Source organism: Gallinula chloropus (assembly GCF_964237585.1).
Source record: "Gallinula chloropus genome assembly, chromosome: 8".
NCBI lineage: Eukaryota > Metazoa > Chordata > Aves > Gruiformes > Rallidae > Gallinula > Gallinula chloropus.
In genome coordinates, this window is record NC_140093.1 from 7,490,393 (window position 1) to 7,515,910 (window position 25,518).

Consider the following 25,518-nt stretch of genomic DNA (forward strand, 5'->3'; position numbering starts at 1 on the left):
CTCCTGCCTGGCTGCCGGTTAGTCTTTGGAGGAGACGCTGCAGTGCTACCGAGTTGCACTGTGGCAGTACCTCGGCATCACATGTGAGAATCAGTAATGGAAGAATGATGATCCACGACTGAGAGAAGCGATGGGTGTTTCCAGTAGGGACTCTGTGTTGCGTTACAGTTTCCTGACCATGGTTACAGATGATCAGAAAACTCTGGTATGGTATTTATATAGGAAGAAAACAAGTTCTTAAAGGGATCTTAGATTTTGATCCATTCATGTAATTTTTGTTAGTGTGGTTTGAAAACATGTATTTCGTACCTGCTTTCAACCAAAATGTCCTTTAGCTTCTCTAGAGTGCGTTTCTTTTCCTCTGTTTTTGCTAGTAGCCTTTTAGTTTCAGACTAGCACAGAACTGTATACAATAGACAGACCTGACAAAGATCTCTAAGCAGTATAACACTGTCTGGTACCAGTCTGTTCTTTCCCTAATGCTCAAAATAGCTACTGGTTCAACCTTTTGCATGTAGGAATGAAATAAATTAGACAGATCTGCTACTATTTATGCTACTGGTGCCAGACTGGGCATTGCTCTATTGCTCGTCCTTTCACAGTAGGAAAAATTTGAAGTATTTGCCTGTGTACTTTACTGCCACTAAATTAATTCCTACCTTCCTTTTCCCTAATTTACCTTAGGGAACTTGAATCTAGGTAGTAAATGTCACTATTTAGTCATCAGTAGAGAAAAGCATGGTGCTGTTTTACAGTTCTCTAATTGCTTGAAGAGTAAATTTCATCTCCTACTCAAATCAACGATACACCAATAGAAGAAAAATCAGGCCCTTGGTCAGCACAGAAGTGTAGTGTCAGTCATGTGAGACCCAAACCATCAAAAGAAATGATCAAAAAAGAGTTGTTAGGTTTAGCTTTTCCTGCTTTATACATAATGAATACTCATTGGCGTATGATTTAATCATAAAATAGTTTATTAAGCACGGATAATAATGCAGAAATCCATGTAATAAAACAACTTCAGAAAAAAAGCTAAGTTAAAATGACTTACTATAAATATTGCACTTAGAATTCTTATTTTACATAGAAAACCCCTTAAAAAATTGGACAACTATAAATTAACAGTTTCCAAGTAATTGGAATTTGGTATGTTTGAGATCAGATGGCTGTGCTGCAAATCTTCAGCTTTAAGGCTTAGGCAGATGGTCTGGTCCTGATAGGTACGTGTAACAGATCCCACTTTGTGCCAGGGTGTGCGTCGGTGGATGGCGGGGCAGGAAGGTTGAGCATGGTCTTAGGGCTGACAGTTGTATCTTCATGACTTATGCTAAGTGAACATTAGAGATGATAGAATGCAGCTGCAGAGTTTAGTTTTAACATGTTTTGTTTTTCAAGGCATTTAGGATCTTTGAGTTCTTAGTTTTAAAACTCATGACAAAGCTGTTGGGAAGGACTTTGCCTCTACCATCATCTTCCACTTGGCCCATGATGATGTAGTTTAAACCTACAAAGGAGAGCATATTACATGACAGAAATCCAGGATGTGACTTGGTAAGTATAGTTCTTTATCTGTGGACTCTGCTTGGCTGCACTCTGTTACCAATGCCTTCTAACACGTTTGCCTTTCCACCTAAGGCGTATAGCACCTTACCCATCTTTGCCATGCTTGTTATGCAATAAACTAGAGTTACATAAAAATTAAGTAGACGTGTAGCTGAGTATCTAGTACATAATTAAATACATGAGAGATATTAATTACATGTAGACTGTCAAATGAGTCTGAAAGACGTTAAAAATGCCACTTAAATGCTGGATAACTTTGCTACCAACACCCAGAGTAGAATGGGTCTCATAGATTCTAGATGTTTTCTCATATGCCCAGCTTGTAGGATTATGTACTAAAGGGATAATGCACTTGTTTATTCCATCCCTTTTCCTCATCCAAAGACCTAAAATGCTTTCTAGAAATACAGAGAGGCAACCAGGCAAGTAAGGTGGGCTTAATCTGTGAGAAGCCCTAGCTGTGGAGAAATTGGATGGATTCACGTATTTCCATGGCTTCAAAGGGTTTGCAAGGTCTTCAGCTGGAAGGAGTGGTGGTGTAGGGGCACAAGCATGAAAGTTAGATAGGAAGTGATGGCTATTAAATAATTCATGGAGATTTGGGAAGAGAAACCAAAGTTAGCCAGCAATCTGCCTAAAAGGAGAACATTTGTTCCACCAAGAATGATACTGTGTCTCTCAGACAGATGTCTAGTTTCTAGAGAACTCAAAACCAAAAACTAGTTTCTGACAAAGATTTTTCACTTTGGTTCTGCACACGTTGAGTTAATATGCTTAAATACCAATAGTACCCTGAATGGTGTCAGGGGGTTTTGATGCTTACTAAATTGACTCTCTTCTCTTTTATAAACTCTTGTAGTTTATAAACACACAAAACTTCCTGTACTTACCTCTTCGGATGAGAGGACACTGTTTACATACAACAAGAATCTTGGCACTCATACTCTTGCCAGCTTGCTGAATTGCTAAATTTCCCTCCTTATATACATTAATGATTGATATCGTTGCATGCAGACTGCCAGCCCGGGTTATTGTTGTGATTACAGTTCCAGTTATTACTAGAAGAAAAGGCAGTTGATACATTCTTTTCATTTTTAGACATACATTTTGAGGCATTATAAAAGCTGACTAAATGTATTTGTCTGTAATAAGGAAACAAACAATACTGGCAGCAGTTACTAAGACTGTGAATATCACCTGTAATAGATAACTCACTACTGACAAATTGTGGTGGCACAAATCTAAAACTGGTCCTAGAATGTATTGGTCTCTGGCAAGCCCACTTTTAGGTTCTGATAATTTCAGTTAGATGATAGAATTTGATATTACTTTTAATGATTGATTTTAAAACAGTGGAGAAGTCTGAGCCAAAGGCTGAATTCTCAGGTCTCTCAACATGAGTAGCAGGGAATAGTTGCTGCCCTAGAAGGTAAATTTTTATCTGAGACCAGATACAAATTTGCCAGTTTCTTCTAAATTCAGACAGTGGTTAGACCATTTTATCTTCCCAGGACCTCTCAGTATGAAAACAAATACACCATTTTTCTCTAGGATAACTAGATTAATTTGTAGGCCACTTGAATTTATCAAAAGGGAATGGTAAATGGTATTAGCAATTTTTTTTTTCTTTCAGATCACCTTTAATAAATAAGCTATTCCATCCTAGGACCAATTAGAGCTTTAGTTATCAACTATGTGCAGCTGGATTTATTTTACACATCTGCATAATCAACATTTTCATTAGGCATTTATAAATTTGTGTGTTATCTTCCTTTAATCCAGTACTTTTCATTAAATCTCAATGTTCTAATTCAATCAGAAGACAACTCTGGATGTTAAAATGCTAGGTATTGCAGTTACATTTCTAGAAACAATAAAAATTAAATACACAATGAAAAATAAACAGCTCATATTCTAAATTTATAATGTCAACAAATAAACTTGGAACAAATTCTTTTCTACGAACAGCACGCTTTGTGTTTGTACTTTAACATACACTTGCATTCACAGTGTATATAAAATATTTTTACTCTTATTCATGCCAAGGAAAAGACTGAAAAATTTCAACTATTTCACAAAAGGTGAGAGTGAGTGGGATTTATTACCTTGATGCTAGAGAAAAAAGAACCAGTTCTGCATAGTGTCATTCACCGTTAACTGCAAGAGCTGAGGTATGGTCAGTAAGAGATCTTTGTATTTTAGGGGTTTTTTTCCTACCTCCTTCTTGTTTTGGGACAGCCTATACTGTTTGCAAATCAAAACAGGCTAGTGGGAAAGGGTCATGCTGCAGTGACTCCATTCTACTTTGGGGTACAGCCACAGCCCTCAAATATGTTTCTACCAAAATGATGCAAAGCTGCCCCCACTTTCCCAAGGCTGTTAGATTAAAACAAACAAACAGTGTGTGGGGAGGGAGTTGTCCTATCAAATTTTTAGGCATGTCATAAGGGATTAAAAAAGCTTCCAGTATAAATACAGGGAAATACTCTGAGACGTGATGGAGTAAATCAGCAGTGACGATGCCATGTAGATACACAGCAGGCATCCTTTTTCCTCAGTGATGTGGGCCTGTGTCCAGGAAGCAGTGCTTGTCTGCTTCTGTGCCTTCTACCTTCTTTTACAGGCCTCTGTGGAGGTCTGTAAACCGAATTGTGGAATCATCAGCATAAAATGTGTATGGGCTGGTTACAGCCAAATGAGGTGACATGCAGTAAGTGAATCAGTGCTGTCCTGTAGTAGGCTGCCTTCCATCACCGTTTGCTTTTCAGATTGAGACAGTGTGTTGGTTTCAGGCATGTGTCATGCCTGTTGCAGAGTATCTCCAGGAGTGTATTGAGTGGAGCACCAATCCCGATGTCAGATACACCCATACAATGATACAACCTATATATTAATGATAACTCAGAACTAGATCTGGTAAAATTCCTACAAGTCTAAAAACACGGTGCCAAGTGAATAATTAAGAAGAAATAAATTGCTTCCTTACCAAAGTTGCTTGAACAATAATTGCTTTCGAGGGTCCCGCTCCTCTTACACTTTTGCTGGCACAAGGCAACTGTTGGTTTCGCAACTTTTTGAGGAACAAAACGTAAATTGAAATTGAAATGGGGCATTTGATACAAATGCAAAACAGTATGTTGTTAAAAAATAATATATATGTGGATAATCCTGATGTACACATTAACAAGGTCTGGATTTGTAAGGGATGAACACCACAACAGCAATATTCCTTTTGTCTGCCATCACCTCCAATCATGTATCTTTTCATGCATGTCTCAGCCATGTGTCTGTTCCAGTGACTTTATAGAATGGGATGTTACAGGAAATTTACATTTGATGGCAGTGATCTTACACACCTGTTGCTGCCTGTTGCCATACTGCCCTAGCAGTGTGCCTGAAGAATCATACTGTTCTATTGCAGTAATGCTTCAGAGGGAGGGGGTGGCCTTTTATCTGAAATTACTGTACTGTGATGGAAGAGATCAGAGTTCAAATTCCTGGCTCTTTTTTTCCTAAATTTTTCACATAGTTATGTGACAAGTAGTACTGTGTAATTTTTACTGATGGCACTTTGATATGCAGCATAATGTTCAAAGTATCTATGTAACATTAGGGGTTGACATTTCCTTTCTGAAATGGAATGCTTTGTTTATAAGCAAGTGAATACACTTTGCACTTTTTCTCTCCTTGGGTGGATGCTAATAGTCTCTGTACTTCACTCAGCCTTTCTACATAACACGTCAGGATGCAGTACTTTTAAGCCTTGTACATCCTTTTCAAATTTGTTTGGATTTAGTCCATGATATCATAATTACTGGAAGCAAGGATCTGAGACAGACAGACTAAAAAAAGCTAAACCTGTCCATAACCTTAATTTCCAAGAAAAACTAAACTATGTTTGAAGAATATCTTGTCATTTATTTTACTTCCTTTAGAACGGAGTGTTCTACAGCTTTATTCACTCTATATTTCCTGAAAAAGGACTAATTTTCCCAAGAGTAATTTATATTTGTACTTTCTTTTAATTGAATGAATTGACTATTTTTATAATTTTCCAAGTTTCTGAGATTCAGCTGAATGGCATTAAGATGACTTTGCTTTCAGTGTTATGCCCATGACTGGCAGAAGATTTGGATATGCAGCGTTTTGCCTTTTAAAGTTTAAAAATGAGACCCATACTTATCATTGATCTGAGGTGGGTTCGTGGGTTGGTTTTTGGGTTGGGGTTTTGGGTGGGGGCTTTTTCAGTCTTCACACAATCAGTATTCAGTGTGACTCTAGAAGAACAAGTTACTATGTCTGTGGAATTATATCTACTCATATTCTATATGATGCAGTCTCGGTCCTACAGTCAGATCTACACAGTCATGGGAACGAAACTCCCACTGCCATTGCTTCTGCTGCCTCAATGTGTCTGCATAGCTCTTTCATACCAGTGTGTATTTCTATTTTTAATTATATGCTGAATTGCTTTTTCTAAAGTGTAGAACAACACAATGTAGAAATAACACATTACCCTCAGTTCCCAGAACTTTAACTGACAATTTTTTTAATTATTATTTTAAATTAGCACTTGGCAGGGTGCCATGCCACTTAATTATTTTCCTGTCTCAAAGCATCAGTTGCTATGTCAAGCAAGTACCTTCTATCTCAGTGCTATATGCAGAACAACAAAGACTAAGAATTTAATGTTCCTTGACTCTTCCTGCTATGGACATAGAAATGAAAGATGAGAAATACAGCAAGTAGATGAGTCACAGGTGCATGCCAGTATGGGAGCTGCCAGAAACTTTATTTGCACTTTGATTTTTCTAAATTTAAAACTGGGGTTATACACTACAAAATATTCTTGTTTGGTCTTCTCAGGTTTTGGGTGGAGTCTTTTTGTTCAGTTGGGTTTTTTTACATTAACACTTCAAGTTTTGCTTTGAGTTCTGTAAATTTGGTTTGGTGACTAACTTTGCCATGATTTGTCAGCAGAGGCCACCTACTGTTGTGCAGATGAGTATCGAAATTTAGCAAACTATGTATTGGAGAACTGAATTACCATTTTTGTTGCCAATCATTTTTCATAAAGCCATATTGACAGGCAAATGTGTTACTTGATCCAAGGAAATAAGAAAATAACTGTGTGTACTGTATTAATCTTAATTATTTATAGGAATATATTGTACAGTATTTATTACTGCAACTACTAATGTTTTTATGTAAGAGAGAGACTGAGGTAATTCTTGAAAGTGCATACTAAATTTAAATATTTTATTAATGCCTGGAGTTCTGTGCAAATTTGAACAGGTCTGATTTGCAAATTAATAAGCTATGTCTATTTGACCTGGATACTTCTGAATGTCAATGATCAGACATTTAACTAAACTGCAGAGATTTGGTGTGCTTTGGTTTGTTTTTAAGATCAGAAATGCCTACACAATGCATAACTGATCGGACATTGACAGGGATTCGATCTGTCTGCCTGACCAGTCTTTTTCAATACCTTCCCTCTGTTGTCCTCTGTCAGATGACTTTGCATTGGTTTTATTTTCTAATGCTGCTGTTGTCATAAAAATTGATTTTGAATTAATTAGTAAAATGCACCCATTCTCCATGTGCACACAAAAACAACTCTCAGAGCAAAATGGCAAAAACCCTGAACACAAAAGCAGCGTGAGGTACTTGACAGCCTGGGTTAGCTGAGACCAAGTGTTTGAACTAGCAATTTCATCAAGAAGTGCTTTACAGTGAAGAAGAGATGAATTATTTATTAGTAGAGTAGCAGTCACATCAGAATGCTTTACAGGTCATTATGATTTAATTTTTATAATGTTTATTTGTGTCTATTTTTGAAATCTTTCATTATCAGTATTTAAGCACTACAGGTCCTTGGTTTCCTGCTGACAGGCCACTGCTGTCCTGACCTTTGATGTATTTTAAGTACAAATCAGGTTGTGTGGCAGAAACATCATAAATAATTTGGTTTCCTGCTATACCTGCATCTTAAATCTCTCCCATTTGGGTTACAGAAATTGTAAGAATTTATCCCTTCACTGTCTCAGTAATGAGGTAGCTTTGGCAATGCCTTCAGAGAAATCCTCCTCTGATCTTTCATATATGCTGTCTAGTCTTAAATATAAAAGGAAATTTATTTTTAGTGTGACATATTTCTTTAAAAATATCAGGGATTGGAATTTATAAAATGAAAATAATTCTAGGAGTGTGTCATGCTGACAGGATGTTGACAGAATCTAAAGCGGACTCGGATGGCTTCCATACCATGTTTGCTTGATCTTACTAACCATATGAGAAAAGTGTCATCATATTTTTCATATTAGCTAGTATAGAAGAAATGGTTCCTTTAAATAAAAGTTTTTTCCCAAAATACTTACAACTTCTTATACACAAGAATGTTGTTCATTCATTTTTCTATGGAATTTGCTAGTTAATTGTCAAAAATTGAGAAGAGACAGGAAAATTCTCTCAGCTGGAGTGAGTTACATTGAACTCTTCCCTGGATAGATTTCCTTTTAATAATGTTAGGTAGATACTCCCTTGAGTATATTAATTTTAATTAATTCTTTCAACATTTGAAATACTAACAAACCATTCAACTGTGATTTTTAATGTACTTTCTTTGGCATTTTTCCATAGCCCTCTCCGTATCCTGAGATAAGTCTTTTCCTAAGAAATGAAATAAAGCAAATAAAACTTACGTGAGGTAGCAGGGACTGTTGTGGTAGTAGGTGCAGCAGTAGTTGTGGGTAATTTTTTTGGTCTAAATTTATAATGGCCAATAAAACCATCAGCTGTTAAGCTTAAATCAGACAAAAACTGAATGAGCAACTCATTTCTCTCAGACAGAATAGGCCTGAAATAGAAAAACAAAATAAAATGAGTGTCAAAGACAAAAAGCATTATTAATAGCATTCTTCTTACAAAAAAAAAACCCACTTTAAATATTAGTCTGAATGCAGCATCTGCCCCCACAGTAATGCTGAAATACATGTTTCTTTGGCATGTCAGACACTGGTGTTATGAATGTGAAACTCGTTCTGATGAATCATCTAAACCTCTGATTCCTGAAGGTTGTGTCAATGGGAGTATCTTTAAATTCTTCAGTGTATGGAAGGGGCTAGATTAACACAGTGAAAAATACATTGAAGAAATCCTCAGTATGAAGCAGAGGTAAGTAAATGGGGAGGGGTTTATTATTTGTTTTGATTTAATGAAAAACATAACACATTTGATGCTGGATTCTGTAACTCTTTGACAAATTGCTAGAAAGAAAATTATGTGGGTTATTATGTCGACAGACTCAATTTTTGTCAGTGATTGGATATTCATTACCAAGGCCTTGCACTAATGGAGTTATTTTCTTAGGATCTGAGATGTCGTGAACGAGCACTGTTCAGTGTATCAGTTTCCAGATCATAAGCTGCTTAGTACCTGCTGTGGCACTGGCTCTGGGTGTAGTGCAATGAGACTTCATTCAATACTACTGTTCGACATGATCACTGGGAATGCAAGTCCAGCCAAAGCAGCACTTCTCTCCTTCTATTGACCTTCCCACCCACTTTGTCTCGATATTCCTTACTAATTAGTAACACACTTTTTTCAAGGAAAACCACAGTTTTGGTGGAGAAAGAAAAATAAAGAGGCAAAAGAATCTTGGTGAGGAGACAGAAAAATAGAAAGTGGTTTTAAAATGTAGTTTTACTAAAATGGCTGTGTTGTTTCTCTTCAGGAAGTCTGGCATAACTCATGAGCAGGACATCTTCAAAACAATCAAGCCTTTGAAGTAACTCCTTCTGATCCTCTACCAGTTTTTTGGCAGGTGTTTCAGAAATCAGTTTACTCTGATGGCTGAGGGTGACATAACCAGAAGTAAGCGCCTGGTTATCTGCAATTGTATAGATTGGCAGAGGCTGTGGTAGTTGCACAGATCACGCTTTGCTTGCTGCGGTACTGAGCCAGGCTGTGGACACAGGAGAGCACTGCTTGTCAGCCAGAGAGCTTTGTTCTGCTTCCTGAACCCCAGGGCCACAACAGCAAATCCGAAACATCTGATGTTGTCTGTTTCCTCCCTTTATAAAGAAGGCTTTTTGTCTGAGAGGCAGGATTTGCGTAATTACTTGTCCTAGCAAGTTGTGATGATTATGTACACCAGGCATGTCTGTATCACAGTAATTGCATTTCGGAATGAGATAGGTGGTTACGCTGTACGCTTGCTGGTCAGCAGTTGGGTCTGAATTCTGTGCAACCACCAAGAGTATTCAGTGTACCCACTTGTTCTCCTCACCTGTAATATATGGTTTCTGCCACAGAATGCCGTGTTAGGTTTTCTGTCCCTGCTGGTGAATGAGTTCCACCTTGCATAATTACTGTCAGACATGCAACTATATAGAAGGCTTGGTTCACAATTCAGTTTACATACCATGATTCCTGGTTCTTGTATAACACTGGTCTTGTCCTTACTGTTTTTTCTGAATCCAGCTGATAAATTCTCATGAGAATTTTCAAGAGCTAGTGCAAAATCCCTAGGAGCCATACTTTCCCCCTTTCACTGGGTATATACGCTGCCTACACACAACTCTGCAAGGGAAAGTGACTCTATTCAAGCTCTGTATTGGAAGTCTGGTTAGGAAGCAATGATGTTCCAAAACTGGCTTTCAGGACACTTATAACATTCTGTAACAGGAAATCTCATCTCTAAGCTATGTGGCCTGGTTCTGAGCCCAGTATTCTGCCCTTATTTGCCTGTTGCATAAGATCCATACTAAAATGTCTCTATTTTGAAGCCCACTAGGGTTTGGCAGACCAGTTTACAACTTCGACATGCTGTAGGGATAGATGCTGAGCCACAGTTGAGAGGTGGTTTAGGAAGCTACTCCAGGTTGCCTCTGAGGGACTTACTGGCACCACTTCTTTTTGCACTGCCCTGTCAGCCAAGACCAGATCCAGACAGTGCAAAATGTACTGTACAGCTGTGCTAGGCTGTAGCTGGAAAGAAGCAGCTAACCCTCAGGGACTGGAGGCCACCAGCCTCATCTGTAAGGGTTGTTGTTCACTGCTGCCTTTTGAGAACCAAGGAAGGACAAGATCTTACAGAGTTCAGTTCTTACCTCAGCTGGAAAAGGTCTGAAATGTCACAACTTTATATATATGGATTGAGTCAAACTAGATCCTAATCTAAGCTTCTGGCTTAACTCTGTTCAGCTAGGAAGCAAGTCCATATGCTCCAGCCCATTGGATCCAGTGTGTGTACAACAAAGCACTCACAGCAGGAACTAAAGGTATTTGTACAGAACATCACTAGTTGAGTGTTTCCAATATGAGATTCCGTTAGTTGTGGGTTTTTGGGGTTTTGGGTTTGGTTTTTTTTACAGTAGCTCGAAGGTAAACACCTCCCTGTTCTGCAGGACCAGTTGAGAGGTAAGGGATGGATCTGCAAAGTCACAAGGAGGTTCTCATGCTGTGGTTGTCAGTGGAATACCTCTCTACCTGGCAGTAAGTATTAAGTAATGTAACATCTGACGTTACTCCAAGTGCCACAGTTGGGGTGGGTTTTGGAGGTATGGAAGGCTTGGTATGGGTTGTTTTTTCTGGGATAGCAGAGTTGTGGGTTTTGGCAGGGGAGTGTTGAGAGGGTTTGAGGGCAGGAACTCAATAGCAAAGCTGGATACCCAGCACACGCACGGAAGCAGTCTTCATGAGGCAATGTGCCTTGGCACAGATGGAAGATACGGTAAGCAGTGATACAAGGAACTAGCAGAAGGGAAGTGTCTGAGGGGGAAATGACTATGATAAAGTGAATAACAAGCCAAGGGGCTAGAGACTTCAGCTGGAATCTTGTACTTCAGAATCGAGAATCAAAACGTACATATTTAGGCTATGGTTGGACTCGATCTAAAGGGTCTCTTTCAACCTAGGGGATTCTGTGATTCTGTATTAAGTGATTGCAGTGTTCAACTACCATTAATACTAGTATTACACCAGTATCAATATCATTAGCATTGGTGTTAGTGGACAAGGCTCTAGTAAGGCTTGAGGGACTGAACAGAGCATGGCTGGATCCAGGGCTAGTTGTGGAGGGAGAGAGAAATGAGAAAACTTTCTAAGGACAAAAAAGATACTAAGCAACTCCTGCAAGTCCAGATGGAGGTAGAGAATGTCATATTTAATTTTTGAAAAAAAGAAGAAAAATCTTTCTGAAGGCTAGTACAGAACTGTTACCAAAACCACACAGAGCAGCAGTGAAGCTCATAACTCAAGGAAGTTACTTACGCTGGTGGACTGTCTCCGCAGTACTTCCCAATTCTTTTAGCATCATTGATTTCACCGCCATTAAACACTGCCACATAGTCATATCTACAGTAGTTGTCTCTCTCCACATCAAATTTCTCAAACTTTAACTCTATTAGCTGCAAGGAAAGTATAAATAACTCATTAGGGTTTTGATATCAGTATTTATTACTGTGTCGTACAGTAAGTAACCTCTTCATATAAACTACAAATTGATTTTTCTTTTCATAAATGAAAAGCCTTTAATCTACTTGATTGTGGAGTAACATACTTTAACCCAAGCGACTTTTCTGCAACAAATAGTTCAAGATATTATGCTAATGTTCTGTGAAACACTTTCTTCTCAGATATATGCAAGGAAGTTTTGATAGTTATTTGTATGAGTGAATGAAAACAGGATAGTAGGTGTTAATGTTATACTGCTTTTAAAGTAACTGTAACAAATCTAAACCACAGTTAAGAGGCTTTTAGAGTCATATCATCCAAAATATGCTAAGGAAAAAGCAAGGGCAAACTTGGTCATGAGCTATTTCACTGACTTCATTAAGAACAGGGTTTGGACTGCTGTGGTTGCCAATGCTGTGTTTATTTGATGTAGAAATAAAAGGGCCAAAACCAAAAACCTTGATAGAAAGAAAATTAGTAAATAGTAAGGCTTAAAACCAAAAGAAAGAAGTAGTTAAAGGAATGGCATTTCCACACACAATTTCCATAAGGGTTGAGGCTTTATAGGTCATAAGATGGAACTGGTGTAACTCTGGTATTTCCAGTACTGATGCTGTTACCTCCAATGTGACTGGTATTCGTGGACTTTTCTACTTTAGAAAGAAAAGCAGTGGACAAGAAAACAGGAACAGCATTAACTGTTCTGAAATGAAGTCTCAAAGTATGATTCTGTCAGTTGTTGTGGCAGGAAAGGAAACACAACATAACAGCATATCGAAACAGAGGTAATAGGTGTATTTACGTTGCTCCTTTATATGAAGCACAATAGTATTTAAATCATCCTTCCTTAAATAGCACAAATAGGACTTGAATGACAACACTGAATTGTGTTGACTATAAATATGTAGGATTTCTCTTTAATGGTGTGTTTTAAAGATGGTATTAAATCGTTTCAGGCTGTACAAAGTCATTTGTACATCATGTACACTTCATTTGATTTACTGACACAGTTCAACATTCACAGTAAAGATAGCCTGTTATCACCTGATGTCTTAGTTTTGCCTGCATATGCTTTTGCACTATTCAGATGCATAAGGCATCGTTTTGTTGCCCATAAAGTATGAGTAACCTAGGGGGACTTGGTTTCAGAGATGAGTAATAGGTTTGTTTCACAAACCTTGTCATCATCGTGAAAAAATGCACTTTACATGGAAGTACCCATCTAAATAACATAGTTCTGATCACAAAACATGGTATAAAAAGAAGTAATGCAACTTGTAGCAGCAGTGCTAAATTTTTCCATACACAGGCCAACCAGCAGGCCATAGGATCTACTTTACTATTATTTACATAAGTGCACTTTGCACTAATAAAGAAGTATTTTGTAATAGAATAGAAGCTCCTTGCCATCATGAGTAGCTCCATCTTCTATAGTAAATGAAGTAATTAATGTTTTTTTATTAGAAGCAAGAGAGTGCCTTGTTTTATTGCTCATATGCTTGTGAAAGGTAAGTACAGACAACGGCACCTAAACTTTGGCAACTGGCAGAGTGAACAGCTCTCCGTGTGCTCTTGGAGACAGAGGCTTATTCGCTGCTTCCTCAGAAATGCCTTTTGGCACTGTCAGAATTCTGCCTCATTTACACACAAACAGCTGCTACTGCAGTACATGAAAAAAATCTTCAGAAACTTGTAGATTTATGGAACAGGATCTTCAAAATGGATATAATATATAATATATATGGATATAAGGGATATAATGCCCTTTTATGCTTATATAGACTTTATGCTTATATAGCCTTTTAAAAACCTTCTCTGCAAGCTTAGGAAAATTTTTAGCCTTATCTAGAGATATTTGAAAAGAACCAAAGTAATCTGCAGTTTACAGATAAGGTTTTAAAAATCACTGCTTATCTATGGGATTGTTAAATGACCTGTATCTAGCAAGCAAAGAATGTGGATTAAAGAGAAGTACAGGAAAGACTAAGCTGACATACTGCTTCAGTTCAAGGGAGAAAATATCTTGGTAAATGGAAAAGTATGAAAGATCTGAAGAGTATATTTATCTGGGGCAGCTTTTTTTATTTGGAGGATTACAGTCATGAGCAGAAGATTAAGAGGAAAGTTGCTGTTAAATTTAGAGGAATTTAAAAAGCTGGATGTGGTTAAGAAAAGCAACCTACCCAACATGCTCAGATAACCATAGTATTCAATCATTATAGAATTCCTGCTGAGGCTCCACAACCACCAGGAAATGGGAGGCTAGGATTCCCTACAGTGTAGGGAATGCATTTGTGTTTGCCATGTGTGGCAAACTGTGACAAGTGAGCACCCCTGGTCTGCCACTGCATCTCTTCAAGTCTTAACCAAGTGGTAACATATACTCTGATGGTATCTGACTAATTAAGCCAAGTATATTATTAAATGGAGCCTTCAAAATATGAAGTAAAACAAGCTGCTTGAAATGTACATTGAAAATTCCCTGTACAAGATACATCTGAGTATATTCCCTCTACTCTAAGCACAGTAAAACAATTTCTGCTTTTAATAAATTCAATCAGCTCTGCCTGGGCTCCTCATAATAAACCACAGCAACACTGAAAATGCCACAAATGTTGTTAGACTTCAAGCCAGCATCAGTCATCATCATGGTTGGCCCTGAGATGACCACCTGCCCTAACTTAATTTGCATGATGTTTTCTTAGTCAACAGGATCATCTTCAAAAAAAAAAATGAAAAAAAAAAAATCTGTGTTAAAAGCTTCAGCAGTCACAGATGCCTTATCAAGTTTAATTTAGGGGAAAGTACCAATGCACAGAAGAGGACATTCAGTGTTGAGAAAGGACAGGAGTGAGCCAGGAGATACATGAGAGGAAGGCAGGTATTGCTGGAGTGTAGGTGTAGCACTCCTTGCACGTACCCAGCTCTAGATTTGGGCCTGCTAGCATTGTTTCCTCCAGACACAGGCAGCGTGCTGTGCAAGTGTGTTGAGGTGTTGGTCCCAGCAGGCAATGGGAGCTGGGCCGCACTGGCAGGGTGATGGCAGCACCTTACCTGGTTCTTTGGGGCGATGATGTGCCAGGAGCAGGTGACTCCTGCTGGGTAGTCTCGCTCTGGCCAGTTGGGCGTTTGGAAGGACCCCGATGGCTTCTCCAGGCGTCCCCCACAGTACTGATCTCCTGCAAGCAGAACACACTGTGCTGACCAGAGTGCCGCTGGGACGCAGGTAACCCAGGCAAGGCGCCAGGGCCTCTGAGGTGAAGGCACTGCAGCCCGTTCCAGCTGCCTCTGCCACCACAGGCCAGGGCTGGGCCCTTCAGCTCAGCCGGTGGCACCTCTGGGGAAGGGTAGTTCGCAAAGGGCAGAACGTGCCAGATGTGGAGGAAGAGGAGGGTAAAGAAAAAAAGGGTGAGCAGCATTCCTGTGAACAGCAGGGGAGGGAGGGCCACAGACACCAGGGAAGGCGTCCCTGCAGCATGTGGGGAGCTGAGCCAGGGCTGACAGCATTCCCAAAGGGACTGCAGCACATGGAGAGCCCATAATGGAGCACGATTATTTTTATCCTCTTCCTCCTCCTCCCAGTCCCAAATTACAAGATACATCAGGTATGTAAACCTTATTTATAATACAATTATGCACCTTCTTTATTAATTTAACTCCATCGTGTTACCCATACAGGGATACAACTGGAAGAATTAATAAATTACACATGACCCACACGGTGTCAGACCAACAACCTGTATTGTCTGGATCACGCTAGTAGCAAAAGCCTTAAAAAACACTCAGCTTAGCAGGATGAGACTATCTCCCTGTAACCGCCCAGCCTCTTGCAGTTCGTGGCTTTCCCAAACACAAGGCAATGCCTTTAGGATTAATCATCCCTAACAATTTTTTTTCACGTGTTTTTCTGATTGTTTTTAAACCAGCATAAAAATTGACAGTTCACAATGTCCCCTGGCACAGGACACCATCACTTAACTGCTCACTGAGAAAAAAACACCCTCTCCTTTCCTTTGCAGCCACTTGCTCGTCTGTTTTTTCTATTAGAAGAGACAGTACCTGTGGTCTCCATTCCCTTCCTCCATACTCATCATGACCTCAGAGCCTACTCCTACACCCTCCTTGACCTTTTCTTTTCCAGCATGAAGAGATCCATGCTGTGCTGCTGCTCTTTGTGTAGATGTTACTTAGCTCTATCATACATGTTGTCTCTGCTCCTGATAGTTTTATTACACCCTGTTCTGAGATCAGAACATCAGAATAGCATACAGTATTCCAGACATAAATGCATTATGGATTTATAGTAGTGGTTCTGCAAGTCTTACAATAGTTAACTCTCCTCTTTATTAGATTAACTGTTTAGAGTTAGTTATAGTTTGCTATCTGCTGAGCAGATAATTAAGGAATACAACGAACAGCACAATCCCTAGTATCTCTGGCATCACATCTTTTTAGCATTAATTTGGGTCTCCATAGAGTTGTACAGATATATTTGCCTTCAGCACATATATAACTGTTAATTACCTCTTTCGTGTGGTTCTGCTGCAGAAAACTTTGCAATGAATCCACTTCCAGCAGTATTAGCATCTGAAGTCATCTGCACCAACATTTTATTGCTGTTGGACACGAGGGCGCCAGGTTTCGCAGTGCCACAGAACCTGCCGATACGCTGTCCGTTGGCATGGCCACTGTATATATCCACAAAATCGTATCGGCACAAATTGTCATTTTCCAGGTCTAAATATCTAAAAGAAAGAACCACCACTTTTCCTTCTGGGACCTGCAAAGAAAGAGAGGGAGGGAAGGAGGCAGACGTGTATCTTGAAGTGTGGCTGACACCACGTATCTATCTCATCCCACTATTTTCATGAGTATTTTCATATCTTTAACTTCTTGCCAGGTAAGCTTTCTTTTTTTTCAGCTATGCTCCAGGCAGAGTGGTTTTTTTTTAAATCATATTGGATCAGTCATAAAAACAAAGTTCTGGCCATCTCTGTTGCCATTTTCTTCTTCCTGATCCACCGTATTGTCTAGCCAAGCTCATATATTGATGAAACACCATCATAACCCAGTTTTCTTGGCATGTTTCTCTTCTGCTGAAAGTATCTAATCAGCCATGTAGCTCCCTGTCACCATGTGAGGTGAGGAGGATGAGAGTAATATGGTTAAAAAAAAAATGTAACAAGCAATTGATAATTTTGAGCAAATGAAATTGCCTCTCCTGTCTTGCTGACTTGTGTCATAAAGTTTCATAGTTTGCAGGATTCTTTTTTATTATTTACCAACACATGACATATATTTATAAATAAAATTGGAAACTTTAAGGTTAATGCTATATAACACTAATATTTAGCTACTGGAGTGAGCACATTTAGCTTGAAGGCTGCAGTGAAAGAACTGTATTTGCAAAGAATATGTAAAATTATAAACAGAGACTTCAAAAAAACCCAAAACCATTAGTGGGTGTCCAATCTTACATATCTGTATCTGTGAACACTGCAAAAGAGGCAAAAGCATTGAGAAGGATGTGAATTAAGAGACCACGGTTGTTTACAAGGAGAATATTTCTTGGGGTAGAGTAGCAAGTTTTGGAAAGAATAAGCAGCTTACTGAGAAGTGAAAAGTATTCTAACAAAGCACTCACTGCAGTGTGACAGGACAGGAAAAGGGAAACAGTATTTTGAAGACCCTAGACAGGCAGGGTGTAATTAACTGTGTGCAATTCATAGCCTGGTTCATAGAGTGGTTACCTATTAAAATAATTGCAGCTGTTCTGTTTTACTGAAACACTGCTATTATTTTCTGCTTTAAATATATAACACACAGTATATCTGCAGTAAGTCCATATTTAAGCCACTTTCTTTAAGAGTTCATGATTTTTTTCCTTCTTTAACAGTGACTGATTTTCAAACACCACTTGGAGACAAACTGCAATTAAACTGTTCCTATATGAAATTGTCAAACAGCATCAGAATTCCGTGAGTTTCAATAGTTAAAAATGCTGTGTCAGGTATAGATGGAAGTGCTACAGACATTACTGACCACCACTTAACCCACAGAAGATACTGAAACAGACAGCAGCTCCAGATGTAGTGGAAAATGGCTATGTTAAGGTTACTCATTCATGTAGCTGGTTCTTACTGATCCTGCAGCAGGACAGACTTTTGCATGAGCTGTTTTCAGCTGCCTGGGGCCCACGTACACACTGGCTTACCAGCCCCACTGCAGTTCCTGCTGCTGGTTTTGGAGTGTTTGCCTTTAATCCTAGTGCAAGGTCTCTCACAAATGCATTCAGTTCCCCTGTACTGACATACATCACTACTAGCACTACATCAAAACCACAAAAGTCATCTCATCTTTCCCAGAACTTCCAAAGCACTATGCCTATGTTTTCTACAACTTTAAAGCCAGATGTTAAGTTTAAAACACACTGCTGAAATGTTTACATGACAGCCCTATAGCTGGTATCAGAAAATAACCCACACATACAAATGTGTGTGTGTGTGTATATATATATATGTGTGTGTGTATATATATATGTATATATAGTCAGTATAAGGCCAATACAGACACAGGGTCATATTGTAAGATACTCTGTGAAAGCAATATGACTCCATGAATCACTGCTCTCATCTAAATCTCTTATTACTGCATTCACTTGTCTTCTGGTCTGAATCACTAAGAAGCATTAAGACACGGTCATTTTAACAGAAAAAGAGCTAAAAGGAATTTGGTATTCCTGTCAGAAGGTCTGAATGTTATTTATGGTTATATTACAAACTCTATGTGACCAGACAAATCAGTTCAAAAACGCTGGGTGTAGTTAGATAAAATTGGATTTAGGCAGTTAAATTAAAGCAGCCTTTTTTTTTCAGAAGCAAGCATGTAAAATAACACGTGTTTTTCTGGGGCAGGATACTCATTATCTGTAAGTTTCTCCAATTGGTACAACAGGATCCAGATCAGGTGACCTTTAGCATGTTTTAATACAGACAGAGCTGTTATGCTGACTGTTAAAGTTGTCCAACAATTTTCTGCTACAAAACTGTTTACAGTATCTTGCAGCTTCGCTGCAGCTTACTTGTGTTTAAGAATTTTCCCCTTTTTCTTCCACTATTTTTGAAAGTTGAGCAGAAGTTGCTCCATCATATTAGATTCAATAATTTTGTCGGTGCTGATGAGATTTTGTCCTACTTCCTCAGCTTGAATTGCTGCTTTGAAGACACCTACTTCCTCCCTGAGTTTGAAGAAAGAAGTTGAAATGTGGAAGTGGCTGGTTCTGGGGTAAGAAAAGGTCTTTTTGCTGTCCTTCTAGAAACACATTCAGATTTAGCCAAGTGGTTATCCCTTGGCAAAGCTGATGGGTGCTCACTGACAGCTTTGTTCCAGCAGCACACTGAGCCACCACTGCTCTGCTCAGGCCAGCCCTGCAGCATTTGGTCCTACACTGGGGTTCTCTGCTCTTCCATGCTGCCCCAAGTGGGGCATGGGGAACCAAGGCACAGCACTGACCCATGCCCAAGAGGGACAGGACGCTGCCAAACTGAGTTGCCAGCCAACCATTCGCTCAAATCTTGGATTTTCTGCTTCATGTTAAAAGTAATTCTGTGCAGTGCTGTATACTTCTTTCTCCTCTGACTTTGTTATACTATATTACATTATCTAAGTATATTTCTTTATAGTTCTGAATCTCTCTAGCTTCTGTTACTTCAGTCTGCTTGGTTTTGTTCAAGACACTTCCCCACAGATGTGCTAAGCTTTGTTTCATGGCAGTTTGTAAGAAAATCCGTAGGAAAAACTCAGCCACATGGTCGTGAAGGTTTAAGGAGCCTACTTTAGACATCAGTTGTCAGAATAATCCTTGCTCATATTGAGCTGAACTTGGGGAGTTAAGTCAGTGACCAAAATGCGTGAACTGGGTTCCTTTATCTCAGTCACTCCTTACTGCCATTACTTTATAAAATAATGTCATTGCTTATTAAAATGCTGTTTGTCATTATTCACAAAAATATCAAATGTTTTCCAGCATGTGAAATCAATTAAAAGTTTGTCATCTGACCAGATGACATTTCAGGGTGCAGAGGACGATGGTTCCACATTCTGGCAGCAGCTGCTCCAGTCTGCAGCTCCTGCCAAGGACTCCCACCCTCAATACAGGCGTCTGTGTAGAACAATACTTGAATTTCTACTGTTTATCTTTTAAAAATGCTGAAAACCAATGTGCTAAAATCTGCCAAGGTTTATACTAGGACATTTAAAATACTGCTCCATGAGAAACACAGGGGAGAAAGTAACGGCCAGCATGACTCAGTTCTGTTTACTTTGAGCCACATCCGAGTCTGATGCAGAAAGATGATGGGATACCTCAGAGAAAGAATTGGAAGGAAAATTCAGCTCTTAAAAAAAAAAAAAAAAAATTAAAAAAATTGAGTAGTCAAAGGAAGAATATGTGATGCTTCCCCTGCAGGGTGTGCCTTATTTTTCTGTTTTGTCCATCCAGCTGGTATCTTTCAACACCAGAGGAACTTCAGCTTCTGCCTCTCCTCGTCACACACACCCATAGTTGCCCTTTGCTTCCCTTCTTATTTTAACTCTACGGACTTCTTTAAGATCAGATAGGTGCAAAGGATGCCTTACTCCTACTGAAGGCTAAAGGAAAATAGTACTCCCTGAATTTTTAGGGAGAGTTTTTCTAGAGCATAATTCCCTAAAATCATCTGTGAGATTATTAACCTCTTGAAAAGGGCATGACTATTTCATATCTACAACCCACCACAAAATCAGGACCTTAGATATTTTTTGTCACCATTCAGTGCATGCATTTCCTAGAATGTTAATCAAAGTACACTGACATTTAAAGCAGTTAAGCTGTTTTGCTGTTGTTGTTCTGACTGAGCACAAAGCCCTCTTCATCACTGTGCCTCTTTCAGTTTCTGGGGAGGATTCCCAAACTGTCATACTTTTCAAAATTACTTGGTTTAGATTATTTGCTTTGAAAACAATCTTTTGGTGGGGAAAACCTCTCATATGCCAACTTTCCTAGGAAATATTTTGCCTGACATTTAAGCCTGTATTGTTTAATATATTTTGGTAGAAGTTTAATACCAAAATACTGATTGTGTGCTTTGCCATAGCAGTCCTAGGTAGACTTAAAAAATACATCAGTCACAATAGGTTATTTCTATCTGCTGCCAATGAATATGTGAGGTATTTAGAGTTAGATCCTGGGAGGCACCACAGTTCCTGCCTGCTCACTGGTTCCTGAGCTCCATCTTACCCAGCCACAAAGGAACATTTTTTGATATTTTTATTATTATTTCTATTACCTCGCTCTCCCTCACAAAGGCACTAGATTCTGTTCAGCTAGATCTTTTCTGTCAATATAACCACATATAAAGTTCTTTACTGGTAGTTTAACAGAGATATGGGGAAATGATTTAAAATATTTCACTCCCCCAGGGCAGATTCCCAGCTCCTCTGATAACTAGATTTTTCAAACTTTTCTTGTTGTCAAGCAAACCTGCTGGGACACAGCTCCTGAACCTATAAATTACAACCTTACATAACTCTGACAGTCTTCAGTAGTATCCTTGCACATAAAGTTATTAAGGATTTTACGGGAACTACATGATCTGCCAGGAAAACACAGGACAGCAGTCCAGATTCTTCAACTGTGTGACACATTTATGTGAGGTGATGGCCAAGAAGGATTACAGAGTGTTAAAAGTCAATGTGTATGACATATTTTAGATAAAGCCATATACATTGCTGTAGGAAATAGCTACAAATGACTTCTTAGCAAAGCCAGCTAAAAGCTGCTCTGTAGGCTGCCAGGGTTCTAATATGACCACAAGCATGTTCTGAACACTTCTTAAAGCTCTCAGAATAGGGAAGCAGTTTTCTTTAGCCAGCTGAAAAAGTCCCCATCTCTTGAAATAACGGAACCATAGTTGAGTTACAGAGACTCTTGTAGCTTTAGCAAACCCATTGGAAAGATTTCAGGTGATACATGGATGTTACATTGCTTTATCTGTATTACCCATAGCATTTTCTAAACCTATTTCCTTCTGAAGAATGAATTTGCTGTCACTCTGCCTCTCTGGATTTCTTCTATATGAGACTCTATAGTTGAGAAAACAGGTTCAGGCTTCTTGTGACCCAGGTGCAAAATTAGTCAATGTCTCTTGCAGTCCGGTCAGATCCTGCACCAGGCAGAGGGTTTTCAGGAAGGTGTTCACAGCCCTTGTCTAAATTGGACAGGTCTTAGTTATAGAAAGTCTTACTTTGAAAAATGGAAATGGGAAAGTCTTGGTTACCTTCTAAGATCAGATGCTAAATGAGGAAGCCTAATAGTAACTGCAGCATATTTGTTGATGGCCGTTTTACTGGCTTTCATATGTGGGTGCTATTGCAAACTATTCTGAGCCTCAGCAGTATCTGGTGAAAGGATTTCATGGTTTAAGTTCAGGCTAACCAGATCTCTGAGTGTACCTCTTTTCCTCAGCTTAGTAAATCATCCTCTGTTTAAAGAGGGTGCAGGCTTAGTCTTGCAAGTTTTAGAGTCCCTGCCTTCCCTGCATCCTTCCTGTGCATCTGAAAGACAGGGGCCTCTACACAGTTTATGGGGGTGTGTGGGAAAATAAGCTTGGCTTAGTGAACAATATTGTCAAAGAGGGGTTAAATGAGATGGGGCACAAGAAAGCCTGGACTGCTACAGTTGTGTGGCCCTTTTCTGGCTTTAGGTGAGCTACAGAGAATAGGTTATGCTGTCACAATCAAACTTATTTCCTTCCAGATTCAATTTTGAACTTTTGAAGATGTTCTACTGAGTCATATTGGTAAAGTAACTTTGGAGGGTTCTTTCCCATTTAAGACATGTGTGTATGATTCCAAACACAGTTCATGTCTGCTCTTCAGATTGTTATGTGGGCCAGGCTAATTGCTGTAATCTCAGCCCCTCAGCAGCAGGAAGCAGGTTTGTTGAAGAGCACAGACTGTATTTCACCTCATGCTCTTCTTGTTAGTCACAGATTAAAGGTAGCCTCAACCTTGGTCATAACAACAATGCAGCATAAATGTGCAGAAAGCAACTGTTGCAGCTTCACTGGTAATCCTTCAGATAAAATCATTAAAATTACACCACTCATTTGGTACAAGAGTTGTTTTAACTGAACGCTGTAAACAGATCAATGTCTCCTGCTTTGCGTCAGCATCTCTATAGTAGCAGGAGACAATTACCCTCTGACATCCTATTGTACTGCCAACACCTTGCCTGTGTGCAGCCTTGGAGCTGAAGTTGTCTTTAGTCATCCTGTCAACACATAGACTAAATTTTTTTCAAGCTTCCTTACACTTTTTCCCAACAAAGCCCATAGTCTGGGCCCGAATGTCACAGGAGCCCTTAGTGAACCGTGGCTAAAAACACAGAGCAAATTTGGTGGGCGATTTTGGAGGCCTTAATTTGTGCAGCTGTGAGGAAAAGCATTCATTCAAATCACTTTCTCTGACTCTCTGGATAAGGACACATCCAGCACTGAAATGTTTAGTTGTAGCTGTTCAATGGCATTTACTGTCCATGAGCACCATGGCTCTGTCCTATGGTCAAAGTACCAACCGTACCACATCCTTTCGCATGGTCACTTATAAATGTAACAGCACTTTCTTGTTGCTTTGTCAGCTTGCTGTGTGACATACTCCAGATGTCCTGGCTGGCAGAACACTGTTACTAGCACACTGCAAGCAAACCTGACGGGTTTTTTTGGTTTTGTTTGAAACTTTTTCTATGTCTTCTTGCCAACGAATTTTGCTTTTCCTTGTCTACACCTCAAAGCTTTACTTCAGTCCATTTGATCTTACTTAACTATTGCTTTCTGCAGTGCCTGAAAGGGTAGATGTTTGCCTTCAGCCACATGAATTTAAAAGAATTAGAGTTGTACCTATGGAAGTCAATGAAGATTCGCTTCTCACATGAGGCAAGGTCAGTTCTGCTTCAGCCACTATGATCATATTACAACAACCCTAAAAAGTTTCAGATAGCTGAGCTGCTCTGGGCTGCTGAGTGCATTATTGCATATACATTGTCCCATGTAAAACATTGGCATTAACAACAAATTGCTCTTCATTGTCTTCAGCACTGATGTTGTGATATTAAAAGTTCTTACTGTGATTTTCCAAGTACATTTGCTGTTTGGAGGGTAGACTCCAGGGAATCCTTCACTCCCAATAAACCCTGACTCTCCAGATACAACTCCTCCACATGTAAATGTAGGCCTGAGAATAACAGGAAAAATAGTGCTTAATTTTAAAGTATATTTCATTTATTCTTTTGTATAATAGTGTGTCTTAAAAACACAGATTAAATACTTAAAAACATTGCTAACTTCAAAGGTGTTTCATTACTTGCATAATTTCATCAATGACATAGAACGTGCAATTTAACACACAAACTTAGGTGTAAAGAAAATTAATTACTTGGACTTTAATTCTGGATTTACACAGACTGTTACCCTTCCCTCTGTTTGGAGTTTGTAAGATGGAAGGTGTGGTGGTGTGATACATCACTGCAAATTGCTGTTATAGTGAACAATAGTGTAATGGCTTTTTATAGTAGTTAAAATAGCACAGCATTAACAGTAACTTTTAGTTCCTATCCATTCCACCTTGAAACAGTTTGAATTTAGGTATTTTCATCCAGCAAGTTGCTTTGGGAAGTTTTCTATAGCCCAAGAGCCAATCCACCATGAGCACAAGTCCAGGGATGAGTCGTACATCCTGACTTGGCGTAGCTGTGCCAGGCTCACCAGGCCCGCTGGCAGCTCCCTGCTCCCGCACCCCGGGTGCATGCGGGGGGCCCCAAAACCCCTGCGCAGAACCACCCCTGCTGAGGACACGAGGCTGAGCGAACAGTGAGATATGACTTTATATCGCACGTATATCGTATCCGTGGTGCAGGACAATGGTGCTGCGCGCTGTCCTGCTGGGTGTTGTGCTCTGCGGGGCTGCAAGTAGCGGTAACGGGCAGTGAAACACCCGCGGGGGCTGCCCAGTGCCGGCCGAGGTGCCCGCGCCCCCCGCAGAGCCGCGGTGGCACCGCTCCTGCGGAGGGAAGGGGAGGGGGCGCAGCCGCGGGCGCGGAGGGACGCGCGGTACCTGTGCGGCGGGGCCGCGGGGCGCGCCGCCCCCAGCAGCAGTAGCAGCAGCAGCAGCAGCGGCGGCGGCAGCGGAGCGGCGGGCGGCATCTCCGGGCGACGGCTGGGGCAGGGATGGGGCCGTGGTGCCGCTCCTCCAGCTGCCGCCTGCTCCTCCCGTGTGCGCCGGGGCCGGGGGAGGAGGCAAAGGCTTCCGCGGCCCTCCGCCCCCGGGGCAGGGCAGCGCCGGGCAGGGCCTCCCTCCCGCCCTCCCTCCCTCTCTTTGTGGGGTGCGGCGCTGCGCGGCCGCGGAACCGCGGGCGCTGCCGGTTTCCCCCTTCCCCTGGGGGCCGTGCCCCGGGAGCGCCCA

General features: G+C 40.1%; 1 protein-coding gene across 1 annotated transcript; it reads right to left on the reverse strand.

The window, feature by feature from the left end:
- Nucleotides 1-1,156: 1,156 nt before the first annotated feature.
- PCOLCE2 (procollagen C-endopeptidase enhancer 2) lies at nucleotides 1,157-25,259 on the reverse strand (the record flags this gene model as incomplete). Its single annotated transcript, XM_084267089.1, has 9 exons — nucleotides 1,157-1,504; nucleotides 2,454-2,621; nucleotides 4,550-4,633; nucleotides 8,268-8,422; nucleotides 11,839-11,975; nucleotides 15,076-15,200; nucleotides 16,546-16,801; nucleotides 24,183-24,291; nucleotides 25,171-25,259. The coding sequence occupies 9 exons, from the start codon at nucleotides 25,257-25,259 to the stop codon at nucleotides 1,374-1,376; spliced, it is 1,254 nt and encodes a 417-aa protein (XP_084123215.1). The 3' UTR covers nucleotides 1,157-1,373.
- Between the last annotated feature and the right edge of the window lie 259 nt (nucleotides 25,260-25,518).